Source organism: Schistocerca cancellata, chromosome 8 (assembly GCF_023864275.1).
Source record: "Schistocerca cancellata isolate TAMUIC-IGC-003103 chromosome 8, iqSchCanc2.1, whole genome shotgun sequence".
NCBI classification, from domain to species: domain Eukaryota; kingdom Metazoa; phylum Arthropoda; class Insecta; order Orthoptera; family Acrididae; genus Schistocerca; species Schistocerca cancellata.
Genome location: NC_064633.1, coordinates 600,210,421 through 600,225,115, shown reverse-complemented (window position 1 = coordinate 600,225,115; position 14,695 = coordinate 600,210,421). Strand labels below are relative to the sequence as shown.

The 14,695-nt window shown below is 41.4% G+C and overlaps 1 protein-coding gene across 1 annotated transcript in view; it reads left to right on the top strand.

Moving 5' to 3' along the window:
* The window catches only part of LOC126095705 (neurobeachin-like), a 294,661-nt gene that overhangs the window by 128,943 nt on the left and 151,023 nt on the right, over positions 1-14,695 (top strand). The window contains exon 4 of the mRNA XM_049910456.1: positions 3,796-3,898. Coding sequence (XP_049766413.1) covers positions 3,796-3,898 — 103 coding nt within the window. The remainder of the gene's footprint in view (positions 1-3,795; positions 3,899-14,695) is intronic.

Here is a 14,695-nt window from a genome sequence, read left to right as displayed (position 1 = left end):
ATATTAAAGACTCAGTTCCTTTAAAATATAAAATAAAAAATAAGTCACACGACAACCGGCTATAATGCTGGGCTTGTAGTTGTAAGATTCTTAGTCAGACCTCTGCTTCTAATTTCTATACCACTCCTGGTTCTGTTTTCAGATCTCTGAATTTCAGTGCACTGTAGGCCTACCTTGTCGAAGAAGTATGTTGCAGTTATATGCAAAGCGTTTTGCAAGAGAGCATAATAGTCTGTCTGACTCAGTCCCGTAACTGGTTCCAAGAAGTCTTAATCGCAATCTATTAGTGTTGAACTGAAATTATGCTGGAAGCGAATTTTGTGTAGCTGTAACGGGCACTTTCAAGAAACAAGGTTAGATTGTTTTGCTAATTGGTTTGCTGATTATGGCTGATACCGCATTTACATTCGTACTGTTACAAAGTTACTGATCAGGAAATCCAGCGAGATTTGGTATTTTTTCGGTATCCCTTATGACACGCTTTAGCATTGCGGAACGCCCTTTCACGAAGCTAATTTTTACATCTTTGCGTAAGATTAGTGCAAACACATGCTCTGTTGGCTGCTTTGTCCTCAGCTGTAAACAGACACTTGCCTGAATTACGATTCACAAGCGATTAGCAACGGTATGTCCGAATCTTTAGCCTCGGCCCAATTTTTGTGTTTCATCGTTGTAATCTTAGGGGATACGAGCTTAGCGTCTCCGTGCGAATTGGTGTGTCATCGAAACTCAGTGTTGCTTGCATTCAGTGCTGTGTATTTAAAATTCGATGCGGATGTTTGTCTGTTGTCAGTGCTTTCAGTATTAAATGTCAAAAATTTACAACTTATTGTGAAAATCTTTGTGGTGTAATAGATACGTTTAGCCATATTCCGGTGTTAAAGTGATTCATCAGTTTCAGTTTTAGAAAAGGACGGTAATTCGATTTATAAGTTGCACTTGTGTTTGAAATAGAGGCGTAAACGAGACTGTACTGGTAACGTCTCAAAATGATATTGGAAGTTGGTTGAAAATAAACAGTGAACATACGTACGTAAAGACAACACAAACAGCGATTAGATTGCATTTCTCAGTACTCTAAAGAAACTTTCGCTTAGTAATCTCACCCATTGTAAACTCTTATTTTATGTTAGCTACTTTTGTTCATTAAAAATTCTACTCTTCATATAAAACTGTGAAAACACCCTTCATTATGATTAGTGTAATTTCTCGCAGTAGTAAGAAAAATATAGTCATTGAGAGCAAACTTGTTTCTCAATTGTAGCGTATCTATAGAGAAGAATTACTTTTATTGTATTTCTTTGGTGACACAGATTGTTTGTTTTCAGTATTTTGAGTCTTTAGTTTGTTGACTGTATATGTGCAAGAGAACAAACAGCTAATAGAGGAATTTCGCCATGGGGTGCTAGTAAAGTAGATCCTCACAATACGTAGGCATTTTTGCCGTTGTAGTTTGTCTTTCGTAGCGCACATATGTTTTTACGTTTTAGGAACAATCTTGCTTCCCACTGTTGAAGAGCAATTCGGGGATGGCGATTGCATCTTTCGACACGATAGAGCACCTGTCCATAATGCACAGCCTGTGGCTGGCGCGCAGCCTTCCTGCTTTCTTCCCAATGAGTACGACGAGCGTGCGCCAGGGAGAGGCCTGATGATGGTACTTGGTACCGAAACCGGTAGCCGGTAGGCGGAATAAAAAGAAAATGCGGTTATGGGCTAAAGCAAACAATTTTATTCAGTTGACCATGTCTGGATTCCGTTTCATGTCGTGAAACGTGGTACTTGACTCAAGGACTCTAGTGTACAACAGTTCTGACAAGCCCTAGGAGCCTTTGGATGGGCAGTGAGTTCATCTGAGTTAGTGCTCCATGGATTTTTATTTCGGGGACTATAAATGATGATATATTAGAGCTGAGATGAATATTTGAATGAGTGATGCGTTTCACGAAAGAAAAATAGATTCTTACCGTGGTCTACAGAGTTCAACAGTCGTTGCTGCGAAGCATCATATGTATAAGAAGGTTCATGATGTACAGCTTGTACACCTTTCGTAATTCTGTTGGAATTTGACTTTCGTAAACTGTGACTTACATAGGAGATTAGAAAGAAAAATTGAGCACTGCAGGGGGATGGTCAGTTTGGATCCAGGAAAGGAAAAGAAAGCTAAAGCTGCTGTTGGGTGTTTGAGGGTGATAGGACAAGAGATGCTAAATGTTAACAGGGAAGTATACTTCTGTTTTGTTGTTTGGGAATGGAAGTTTGACCGAGTTAGCTGTAGTATCCTTACGTACAGCTTGAAAGATGAAGTGTAGACTGGAAGTACAGAAGAGTTGCAAAGCAGCTGTACAGAAGACAAAGAGCGATAATAAGGATTGGCGATAAGGCTGTTGGAAGAGGTGTTAGACAAGTGTTTTGTTTGTCAGCAATAGTGTTCAATATTTTGATCAGAGAGTAATAGAAGAAGATAGAGGTGTAACGGTGGGAGCAGAAAGGACGGAGGTAAATGGTTCAAATGGCTCTGAGCGCTATGGGACTTAAGATCTATGTCATCAGTCCCCTAGAACTTAGAACTACTTAAACCTAACTAACCTAAGGACAGCACACAACACCCAGCCATCACGAGGCAGAGAAAATCCCTGACCCCGCCGGGAATCGAACCCGGGAACCCGGGCGTGGGAAGCGAGAACGCTACCGCACGACCACGAGATGCGGGCAGGACGGAGGTAATTAAATTTGCAGATGATCAAGCAGTGTTCACTGAATCAGAAGAAGGACTACAGTTTATGATGGAGAGGATGGAAAGACCAGGGTACACCTGAAGTCTGTTAGGTATTTGGGAAGTTCGGTGACAGAAAATCGAATCTGTATCTATGGGTAAATGTGTATTTGAAAAGGTGAGAGTTTTGTTGACTTAAAAAAGGATTCCGATAAAACTAAGAAAGACTTACGCCAAGTGCTTTTTGTAGATTGTAATCTTATGACAGCTAATCTTGGACAGTCAAAAATAAGGATGATAAATAAAGCTAAGAAAGACATTCGCTGAGAGTTTTGTGTGGTTTGTTGTTTTATGACAGCTAATATTGGACAGTCAAAAATAAGTATGGTAAGTACTTGGATAATTTTGGAATTCCCTTGTGAAGAAAAATGCGAGAAGTGAAATGAACTGACGGAATGACGAATAAGGAATTACTTCTGGGGTAGGGGATGATAAGAAGTAGGCAAACATTTCGACTGCGACATATATTGTGAGCAAATTGCCTTCGTAAGAGACATCGAAGAAATGATTTCAGGAAAGAGGGAGACAGATAAAGACGACGACTTGGAATACCTGATGTCGTTAAAACAGGATGGAGTTGGCAGCAGATTAGGGAGGACGCACAGGAGAGAGGAAAGTAGAGAGCGTCCAATTTGTTAGCTGTCATAAAACTGTTATATCAGAGACGGGGAAATTTTTGTACTGGTCTGTTGTTATTCGTTTCAGAACTTTTCGGATATGTCGGGCTTATAATTGATAAACGACTGATTAAAAGGAGTATGTTCATTAACAAAAGAAGAAGATACTGAACGTAAGATCTTTTGACCCTCAAAATAGTTGGCCGTGTGCTTGAACACATTCCGTAATGTAAACGTAAATCTAATATGAATTAATAAATAAAGACTGCAAGCAGTTCCAGTTCTTCTATTAGCGAACTCTGTTCTATGGGGAAGACGGCTCTACGGCCATTTAATGAGCAAGTGTTCTCCATGAATCCCATTTGCTCCTCACTGACATATGCCTGATTTTCTCTGTTGCAGCGTCCATCATGTTCGCATTTCCGGACCAGGCGACGGTCAAAAAGGTGATCAAGGCGCTGCCCAGGGTCGGAGTTGGCATCAAGTACGGCATCCCGCAGACCAGGTGAGCGCACAAACTAGCACAACTTTCTGTTATTCACCCGACAGCTGCCTGCCGAAACAATACTGCTTTTCAAAATGTTACGGTTATTACGCTTGTGAGTTTTACTTCGTTCCGTCTTATCCACTGGCTATTATAAGGCGTCATTCAGATAATAAGCAAGTTTTCACGTGTTTTCAGTTATGGATTTCATTTCAGTGTTAAATTCTTTAAGTTTAATTTCACATCGGGCCTCACGCTCTAGAAAGAAACAGGAACCGTACATTTTGAAGTTTTTCGCCTGTGCTGATTTCGAAGAAATTGATCGTGAAGCACAGTAGAGTTCTTGTTTCATGTCTGGAGTGTGCGCATCATTCCTTTGCTGTATGATTAACAGCTTGGAAGGAATATGTTCGCATGAAGCGTGAGGCTGTGTTAGGGAGAAAGTAGGGTTACAAATAAATAAGGAAAGTGAGTAACGATCCTGTCGTAGTGTAGGATAGTATGACGGAGCTTAAAAGAACTTAATGATGCTATAAGTATATTTTTTCGCCACCACTGTAAAACTGTAGCTTTGAATCTGGAGGCCATTGTACTTACACTTCGTAAATTGCTTAGAAGAGAAGTGCAAAATGGAATCAACGAGGGGGAAATTTTGAAAAAAAAGTTTTATTGCACTGAGCGCAAAGGATGCAATGAAGAGATTTACTAATTAAAACATCTATCAACAAACTTGTAAAAATACGTTGCCTCATAAAATTGAACGGCTGCTACGTGTGTTAATTCCAGCCCTCAATAATTACACACTGCATTACATCAGAATTCAAAATCTCGTTATAAAACAAATTTGTTTTAGTCTTTGGCACTAAATTTAATAATAACGCTTGCAGAGTGTCCCTCAGAAATGCATTTCAGTATGTACACACATGAATGCCACCGAACCAGTCGAACTCTTTAAACAATTTAAATTTGCGAATATTAGTCTTACACCTACCGAAGGTGAATTCGGAAGAAAAGGGTGTAAACTCTTGATGCTTTCATCTTACAACTTTCTCTGTTGTTGACTTGCTAACATTGGTATCACCATACAAATACAACTGAGGTTTACGTACCCTCGCATTCCGAAACAACATATTAAACGACGACACGTCTCGTATCCTATCAGAATAATCACGCTGTGTGACTGGAAAATCCTTTATGTGAGAGAAACGAAAAGGTTCAAACTACTTTTCGACGGAACTCTGCCGCCCCAATGAACAATAAGAAACTGGTCCGTATAATCAATGAAATACATCCTTTTCGTCCAACGATACATCCTCAGTATAAGGATAGTGTAGATTCATTACAGTATGTTGTTTGATTTCCAACTGCTTTGTTTGTAAAAACTGAAACGTTCTCGCATGAACGACATGGCTGGACATCAAATAATGCACTGACAGTACCGAATGTTTATCGGAGTTCCTTGTGCAATCGGTTAACGCGTATTCCAGCAAAAAAATTAAGATACGCGTGTAAGTGCATTGCACAGCCCAGTAATGAAGGCGCTGGGTTAATGACCAGTCACGTTGAACCCATGCAGCTCCTACTCGCTCACTAAACCAGACCACTTGCCTGACCCATCCGCACGCCGCTAAACACGTGCGAGTCCTTCTAGACTTTGCGTTTTGGTGACTCCGTTGATCACTGTAAGGGTCACTGACTACCGACTTTAAAAAAAGTTTTCAACACCGCAACTTGGCGCTTATACTCTGGATAGCCGCTGGCCAACTGCTGCATCTCGCGAGCTACCGACAGTTCCCAAAACTGTTTTACCGTTCAGAGCATTCAGCCAATCAGCCTGGAGAGCACGGTACAGGTATTCTCAGTGGCCTATCTCTCCTGATAGCATTCCACTGGAAAGCGCTGCTTAGGCGGATTACGGGACGACGACCAACCCATAAGCTCCCAGGATGGACAAGGTACCCGCCACTGAATGTCAGAACGTGGCTCCTGTGCCCCTAACATCATGGCGTGGGCGGGAATCATACGTTACGGTGTTATTTCCGTATGAGTTTTGACTAAAATTAAACTCTGATTTTTAACAGACAAACAGCGCGGCCCTCAGTTCCGACCCTATGCTGCCGAGATAGGCGACATCCCTCGTCTGCATTCCCCACTACATGTTCACCTGCCGAAGCCTCAGTCGAGGCGTGACTTTCGTTTGTGTCAGACCACGTGTCCTCAGGCCGTCGAGAAAATGCTTACAGTTCTGAAAGAATAACGGATTAATGTGAAATTTGTAGTGAAACTCGGAAAGTCCACCACAGCGGCCCATTCTTTGTTCAAACAAGTGTACGGTGAGGACTGTCTTTCGCGCGTGCAAGTTTTTGCGTGGTCTAAAGACGGACGAGAAGAGACTGAAGATGCACACGTCCAGGGTGACCCTCAATGTCAACAGCAGACGAAAACATTGAACAATCGGAGATTTAATCCGAAAAAAGCGTCTGTCCAATATTCGTGCGATTCCTGATGTAAGAATCGACAGAGAAACATTTCGGTAGATTTTACATGAACATTTTCACCTGAGAAAAGTTTGTTAAAAAACGGTGCCCGAGAACCTGAAACTAGAACAAAAAGACTGTTGAATGAATAATGTCACAGGCACGTTGAAAACTATCGAAAAGGATTCTAAATTTCTTGAAAAAATAATATATGATGAATCGTGGTTTTTCACTTACGGTTCGTCAATCAGTGCATTGCAAGAGCTCCAAGTCACGAAAACTGAAGAAGATTCTAATGTCAAAATAAAAATTCAATGATCATTGAATTTTTGGAGATCCGTAAGACTGTGTACGTGAATTGGATGCCCGGAAATCAAACTGTAAATTAGGAGTTTATCTTGGAGGTCCTGTCTACGCTCTGGGAACGAGAAAGAAGAAAATTGTGAAAAACAAGACATGGATTCTGCATCAGGACAACGCCGTGCAGCATGCTGCATTGGTTGTCAAGTCATTTCTGCTAAGCGTGGGATCCGTGTGTCGGAACTTCCACCCTACGCACCAGATGTTGCTGTAGTGCGTCGTTGAGAAACTAATGCTTGGTTCGTCGCCATTACATCTACATCTACATCTACATTTATACTCCGCAAGCCACCCAACGGTGTGTGGCGGAGGGCACTTTACGTGCCACTATCATTACCTCCCTTTCCTGTTCCAGTCGCGTATGGTTCGCGGGAAAAACGACTGTCTGAAAGCCTCCGTGCGCGCTCTAATCTCTCTAATTTTACATTCGTGATCTCCTCGGGAGGTATAAGTAGGGGGAAGCAATCTATTCGATACCTCATCCAGAAACGCACCCTCTCGAAACCTGGCGAGCAAGCTACACCGCGATGCAGAGCGCCTCTCTTGCAGAGTCTGCCACTTGAGTTTGTTAAACATCTCCGTAACGCTATCACGGTTACCAAAAACCCTGTGACGAAACGCGCCGCTCTTCTTTGGATCTTCTCTATCTCCTCCGTCAACCCGATCTGGTACGTATCCCACACTGATGAGCAATACTCAAGTATTTTTTGTAAGCCACCTCCTTTGTTGATGGACTACATTTTCTAAGGACTCTCCCAATGAATCTCAACCTGGTACCCGCCTTACCAACAATTAATTTTATATGATCATTCCACTTCAAATCGTTCCGCACGCATACTCCCAGATATTTTACAGAAGTAACTACTACCAGTGTTTGTTCCGCTATCATATAATCATACAATAAAGGATCCTTCTTTCTATGTATTCGCAATACATTACATTTGTCTATGTTAAGGGTCAGTTGCCACTCCCTGCACCAAGTGCCTATCCGCTGCAGATCTTCCTGCATTTCGCTACAATTTTCTAATGCTGCAACTTCTCTGTATATTACAGCATCATCCGCGAAAAGCCGCGTGGAACTTCCGACACTATCTACTAGGTCATTTATCTATATTGTGAAAAGCAATGGTCCCATAACACTCCCGTGTGGCACGCCAGAGGTAACTTTAACGTCTGTAGACGTCTCTCCATTGATAACAACATGCTGTGTTCTGTTTGCTAAAAACTCTTCTATCCAGCCACACAGCTGGTCTGATATTCCGTAGGCTCTTCCTTTGTTTATCAGGCGACAGTGCGGAACTGTTATCGAACGCCTTCCGGAAGTCAAGAAAAACAGCATCTACCTGGGAACCTGTATCTAATATTTTCTGGGTCTCATGAACAAATAAAGCGAGTTGGGTCTCACACGATCGCTGTTTCCGGAATTCATGTTGATTCCTACATAGTAGATTCTGGGTTTCCAAAAACGACATGATACTCGAGCAAAAAACATGTTCTAAAATTCTACAACAGATCGACGTCAGAGATATAGGTCTATAGTTTTGCGCATCTGCTCGACGACCCTTCTTGAAGACTGGGACTACCTGTGCTCTTTTCCAATCATTTGGAACCTTCCGTTCCTCTAGAGACTTGCGGTACACGGCTGTTAGAAGTACTTATGTAATAATTTTATCTTCATTAGTTAGTTGTGAGATCCGTAAAAATATAAATTCTACTCGGAATGTATCCGCGAAGTAAATGAGAGAACAGAGGTACGGAAACAGGAGGGACGATTTCCGAGCCGATGGCGCTGGTTGCGCTGCAGTGCGCGCGTCTTGAGATTAAACAGGAGTGTCCGCTGTTTGACAGCGCCGGTTGGTGCGCCTGTCTCTGGGAGTTAGGCGAAGCCCCGCCGCCTTCCATCGCTCACGGGGAGAATACAGTATGTGCCATAACCAGATTTCCCAGAAACTTAGCTCAGTGGAAGAGGGGTCAAAATAAGCGAACACAGGTCTCGGCGTATCCGTAAATACTTGACCGTTTCGAGGTATTTTCCAGATACTTTATAAGTCATTTACCGCGCAATATCCTCAAACGAAATAGTGGCACAGTGGTTAATTCTGCGCCCCTGTTCTAAACTCGATTCTTACTTTTATTTTTGTTCTTCATTTATGCATCATATTCCGTCGAAGATTAATACACGGATTTTTTCGAGTGTATATTGATATAACGTTGTCTTTATTTGTCTTCTATTTTGTAAACTATATTAAAACATTAGAGATTTTTTTTAAAAATTGTTTTCGGTAAAATTTCTGTAGCGTATCTTGATTAATAATCAACTGCAAGGTCCAGCTTTCGGGAAACTGATCCGTTATGCATGGTTTGTTCAAAAAAATGTTCAAATGTGTGTGAAATCTTATGGGACTTAACTGCTAAGCTCATCAGTCCCTAAGCTTACACACTACTTAACCTAAATTATCCTACGGACAAACACAGACACCCATGCCCGAGGGAGGACTCGAACCTCCGCCGGGACCAGCCGCACAGTCCATGACTGCAGCGCCTTCGACCACTCGGCTAATCCTGCGCGGCTGCATGGTTTGCACGAAATTATTGCCACCGCTGAAATATTCAGCGTTCTTAACGGCATTTTGTTCCCGGGTTAGATTCATATGAAGAAATACCATTGTGGCAGACCTGCTTCCCGCGATGCTCGTGGTGTTCGCAGTAGCTGTGTTTCAAATGTTTCTATGATCGGTATCATGCACGGGGATGCACCAAATCTTCCTGAAGAATGAACATATGAATGAAATAAGAATTGATATCCTTATGAAATATCGGAAAATGGCAATTTAAAAAGACTGTAACACTTCAAAGTACCATTCACACACATGACACTTATTGTGAAATTCAGTTGTAATTCTACAATTGATATAACACACTTCTATCCGCTAACTTGATAAGAAACATCCGTGTAGTAGACCTCTACTGACATGAAACCAATAAAAATAAAATAAAATAAATAAAAACTATAATAGGGCTCCGAACACGGTGCGCAAAATTAAGAAATGGCGATGCTAACCAATGAGCCAGCATTTCTTTTGACGATTTCGTGCGATAAAAGGCACGCAGAGTACTTGGAAAACACCTCGAATCATTGACTGTCGTTTTTTTAAGAAACGGTCGAGTATTTCCGGAGATGCTGAGGCACGTGTTCCCTTGTTTTGACTCCTCCTCCTCCACTGAGCGATGTTCCTGGGAAATCGGGTCGTGTTCCACATCAGAGTAGCGGCGGCTAAACTTCAAATAAAACGCTCCTCAAACAACTCCTAACGCCTAACTTTGTGTTCCATTTCAACTGTTCTCCAGTTTTCAGAAAAGCCTGCCTTGCTATTGTAGTTCGCATTATATGCCATCTTCACTTGCGTCGTCGTCAGTTATTTTGCCGCTCAAATGGCAAAACTCGTTCACTACTACTTTCCGAGCGTTAATTTCTGCTCTGATTCCCCAGCATTTTTGACTTAATTCGACTTCTATTCAAGAGACCGTCTGTGCCGTTCGAATTTCTTTTTCCACCTCTCACGGGATTACAGCGTCATTTATTTATTCTCCCCTGGTTTACATTCCTTTTCGATATTTTCTCTTAATTCCTTTTATTATCTCCTCTAAGTAGAGATTGAAACATCATTGTCTTACTTCCTTTTCAACAGATTGAACATTATTGTCTCACTCCCTCTTCAACTACAACCCACCTTTCATGTCCTTCGGCTGTTACAATTTATTGTAGCCAGGTTTTGATACAAGTTGTAACTAACCTTTTATTCGCTGACTTTTATCTCTTGTAACTTTCGAATTCCAAAAAGTGTATTCCTGTTTACGTTGTTAAAAGAGTTAGCTCAATCCATCAATGATATAAATGTGGGTTTGCCTTCCTTACTCCAATATAAATCATAATGTCAGTATTGGTTTGCGTGTTCCTTCGTTTCCCCTAAACCGTGAGTGATCTCCCCCAATAGTTGGCTGCTGTTAGTCGTTTCATCTTTCCGTATATAATGTATATTTAGTATTTTACAAGGATGAGTCATTAACTGATAGCTTGGTAATACATACACCTGTTAGTATTTTCGTTCTGTCGTATTGGGAAAATTTCGTTCTTCTTGAAGTCTGAGGGAATTTGCTTCTCCCATACATGTCGCATAGCAGGTGGAACTATTTTGTCATGGTTGGTTTTCCCAAAGATTTTAATAATTTCAACAACAGATTTAAAGAACCCACCAGGAACAGTGATAGCAATCCATCAAGCTTCCATCTACATCTGAAAACTCAACACCGCAAAGCAGAGAAAATCCAAACTGCGTTACAAATATTACACAAAATACCGAAAGGACTTACTGTGAACATTTTCGAAGAACTGGAATTTTACGTTCATACAAGGAAATATCCATACGAAATTCTAAATGACCACACCGATTTTAATCATAAATACTGTCTAGAAAACTTTATTGACGTAACAGAACACGAAAAGACATAGACAAATGGTAAACGAAACTTACACAGACAGTAGATAAAATTTAAAGGGAAATAAGAACAACGATGGGTAACACCATCTCTGGCAAGCTGTATACACTTTGTAAACATATAGCATCATAGTAAAGAACTGTCAAAATATCTGACAATAACGTATTTTTACGTTTAGTAACTAAAAGAACTATTATACGTACCAAAACATGAGAGAAAGACTTTACTATAAATGCTATATTGTCGTCACTTCCAACTAGACATAAGTACCAGCTCAAATGTAAACGTAAAAGAGCCACAATTTATGTACAGATAATCTTACTAACATTATTTCGCAGGTCACTTGATAATGGCAATAAGCCGAAACAGGCCTGTCATATATATATATATATATATATATATATATATATATATATATATATAGATAACATGTTACCTTATTGCAGTTGATTTGGAGCATTCAAATCCATAATGTCTTACTATGCTGCGGGCCCTCTTGAACGTAAAATATTGAGAGAGAAATTATGAAGCAGGATGCAGATTTAAATGTTTTGGATGTAGAATAAGAAACACTGTAAGATGCGAAGAGGAAGAGAAAAGAAAGATAACAATGGCAATGGAAAGCTTTAAAAAATGTGAACCCTTGGATGAGCAGCTAAGGAAAACTTCGGTGAAGTGTTTCTTGTGGAAAGCTGCCTCATGCAAAGTGGACTCGAACTCGCCAGTATAATTGCGTAGGTTATTCTTAGGGATACTTTCTGAGCATTTTGGTACAAGGGACCTGTGGACTCAGCCCTCTCGTTACACAGTTGTTGTTTTTCGTTTGATTTCTTATCCCCATTTATGTTTGTTGCTTTACTGCCCTGAAAATATCTGCACAACAGTGCAGATATCGATGGTATGCGTTGTGTGACTTGTTTGAAAACGAACTTGCTCCATATACTAGCGGTACTTGCTGCCATTCAAAACTGAACGGTTCTGTGTCGAGTTTCTTTTTCCTACACTGTTAGTCGTACGTTAATAGGATAGGCTTCAGTGTTCAAGAGTTGGCCGATATTCATCATGTTTCCGGGTTTACAGAACGCTAAGCTGAACTTGTTTCGCAGCGACAAAAACCACATCACATTTGAGGATTATTGCAATATCTCTTTCCTGTGCTCTTCGGTTTGGTTATCGCATTCCAGAAGCTATTCACTGTTGCGAATGTATTTTCACAGAAACAAAAAGGCAATCGTAATTGTATTATTATTCTGTAACTAACCATCTCACCATAATACTAAAATAGTCGGAAATTTTCCAGAATATTTTGATTGTGGACTTCAGGTTCGTCCTTTACGAGGCTGAAAAGTGGACATTGCAGAAGAGCAGCGACCAGAGAGCCTTAAATATAAGTCTAGAGAAAGGTAATGTGGCTCAGCTGGAAAGACAAAGTAGGGACTGTGGATGTACAAGAAAGGGTGAACGAGAAGGAGAGAGATAATAAAGATAATGAAGCGTTTAAAAAAGTCATGACCAAGTAGGTGTGGCTACATGGTCCCACACCGAACCTGCAAAATAACCTTGCTCGACTGCAAGTTAGGGCCGGCCTTTGTGGCCGTGCGGTTCTAGGCGCTTCAGTCTGGAACCGCGTGACCGCTCCGGTCGCAGGTTCGAATCCTGCCTCGGGTATGGATGTATGTGATGTCCTTAGGTTAGTTAGGTTTAAGTAGTTCTAAGTTCTAGGGGACTGATGACCACAGATGTTAAGTCCCATAGTGCTCAGAGCCATTTGAACCATTTTGCAAGTAAGGAAGACTTACAACCAGGCAGAGAAAAGGGCACGAGAGGAAGAGACTTCTATTTCCAAAATATATTCATAGGCGTTGGGTTGCCTGCACAACCGAGGGTGTGATTTTGTCACTGAAATGACAGAGCAGCAAACGACGAAGTGTTTATACTACCAGCGGGCAAAATCACGGGAAAATGAGAGAGATCCGCTGACAATGATGGTTCAGATGGCTCTGAGCACTATGGGACTTAACATCTGAGGTCATCAGTTCCCTGGAACTTAGAATTACCTAAACCTAACTAACCTAAAGACATCACGCACATCCATGCCCGAGGCAGGATTCGAACCTGCGACCGTAGCAGTCGCGCGGTTCCGGACTGAAGCGCCTAGAACCGCTCGGCCACCACCGCCGGCCAATAATGAGTCAAACACTTAGTAAGTTGCCTTTGCATTATTGCTTTGAATGTCTTCCTTCCTTTTCGGTTGCAAATTTTTAAATTGCCTCATCAATATAGATATTTTTAACTAGCTCATTTTTTGTTGAGTAACTGCTAAATTAGACAATCGTGCTTGACTCATAGTGGACCCAAGATAATTCTTAATTGATTTGACTTTTGAAAAAAAGAATTCTCTTGCATAATGCTATCAAAACACACGTCGTTAAGAAAATCTTAGAACCAAAATAAATCTGCGAACACTTCCGGAAAAAATCTTCTTACCTGGAAAGTACTTGGACTCGAACAAACACAAATACACCAAAATCGTGTGAGAAATAATGTAAAGGTCTCTTATTGCACTAGTGATACTCCCGCATCTGCAAAACTCTGCAGTCGTCCGTTAGAGGCCTCTGCCGCATTGCACACTGACTGACCTGCCGGTACGCCAGTCGGGGCCAGTAGGGGCGGTGCAGTGGGCCTCTGAAGTTGCGTTTTGTGACATTATTTGTGTACTGAAGCGTCAGATGGCTCGGCGATTGGTGATCAATCCTGCTAATGTATTGCGATTGCCCGCATCTCGTGGTCGTGCGGTAGCATTCTCGCTTCCCACGCCCGGGTTCCCGGGTTCGATTCCCGGCGGGGTCGGGGATTTTCTCTGCCTCGTGATGGCTGGGTGTTATGTGATGTCCTTAGGTTAGTTAGGTTTAAGTAGTTCTAAGTTCTAGGGGACTGATGACCATAGATGTTAAGTCCCATAGTGCTCAGAGCCATTTGAACCATTTGTATTGCGATTGGTTGAGATGAAGTTTCGAAGAACCCTTCTTCGTGAAGATGGTATTGGTGTAGAAGACGAATCATTCGCATGTTTTCTGGTATCTATTACAGTGCAGAAATATGAGCATAAGTTAGAAACAGATACTGTTGTAACATTAACACATAATGATGATGATAGGGATGATAATGACGAACAACTCATTGCAAACGGTAGTGCTACGGCAAGTGCGGGAAGAGGCGATGGAAACAGTGACAGTGAATACCAACCGTCTCCCAAGAAGAAGGTTCAAGTTGCAAGTATCATCAGGGCGTTTGATGACAACACACTGGAGAACATGTACGATGATTATTACGTAAGAGGTTTCGACACATACGACAAGCTTCTGAAAAGATACCCTAAACTGAAGTCTAAAAGCAATATTAAAAACATACTGGATTACGTGGCAAAGAAAAGAGAAGGAAATACAGTTTTCAAAGGAAATCGTACACTGCTGTTCAAGACCAT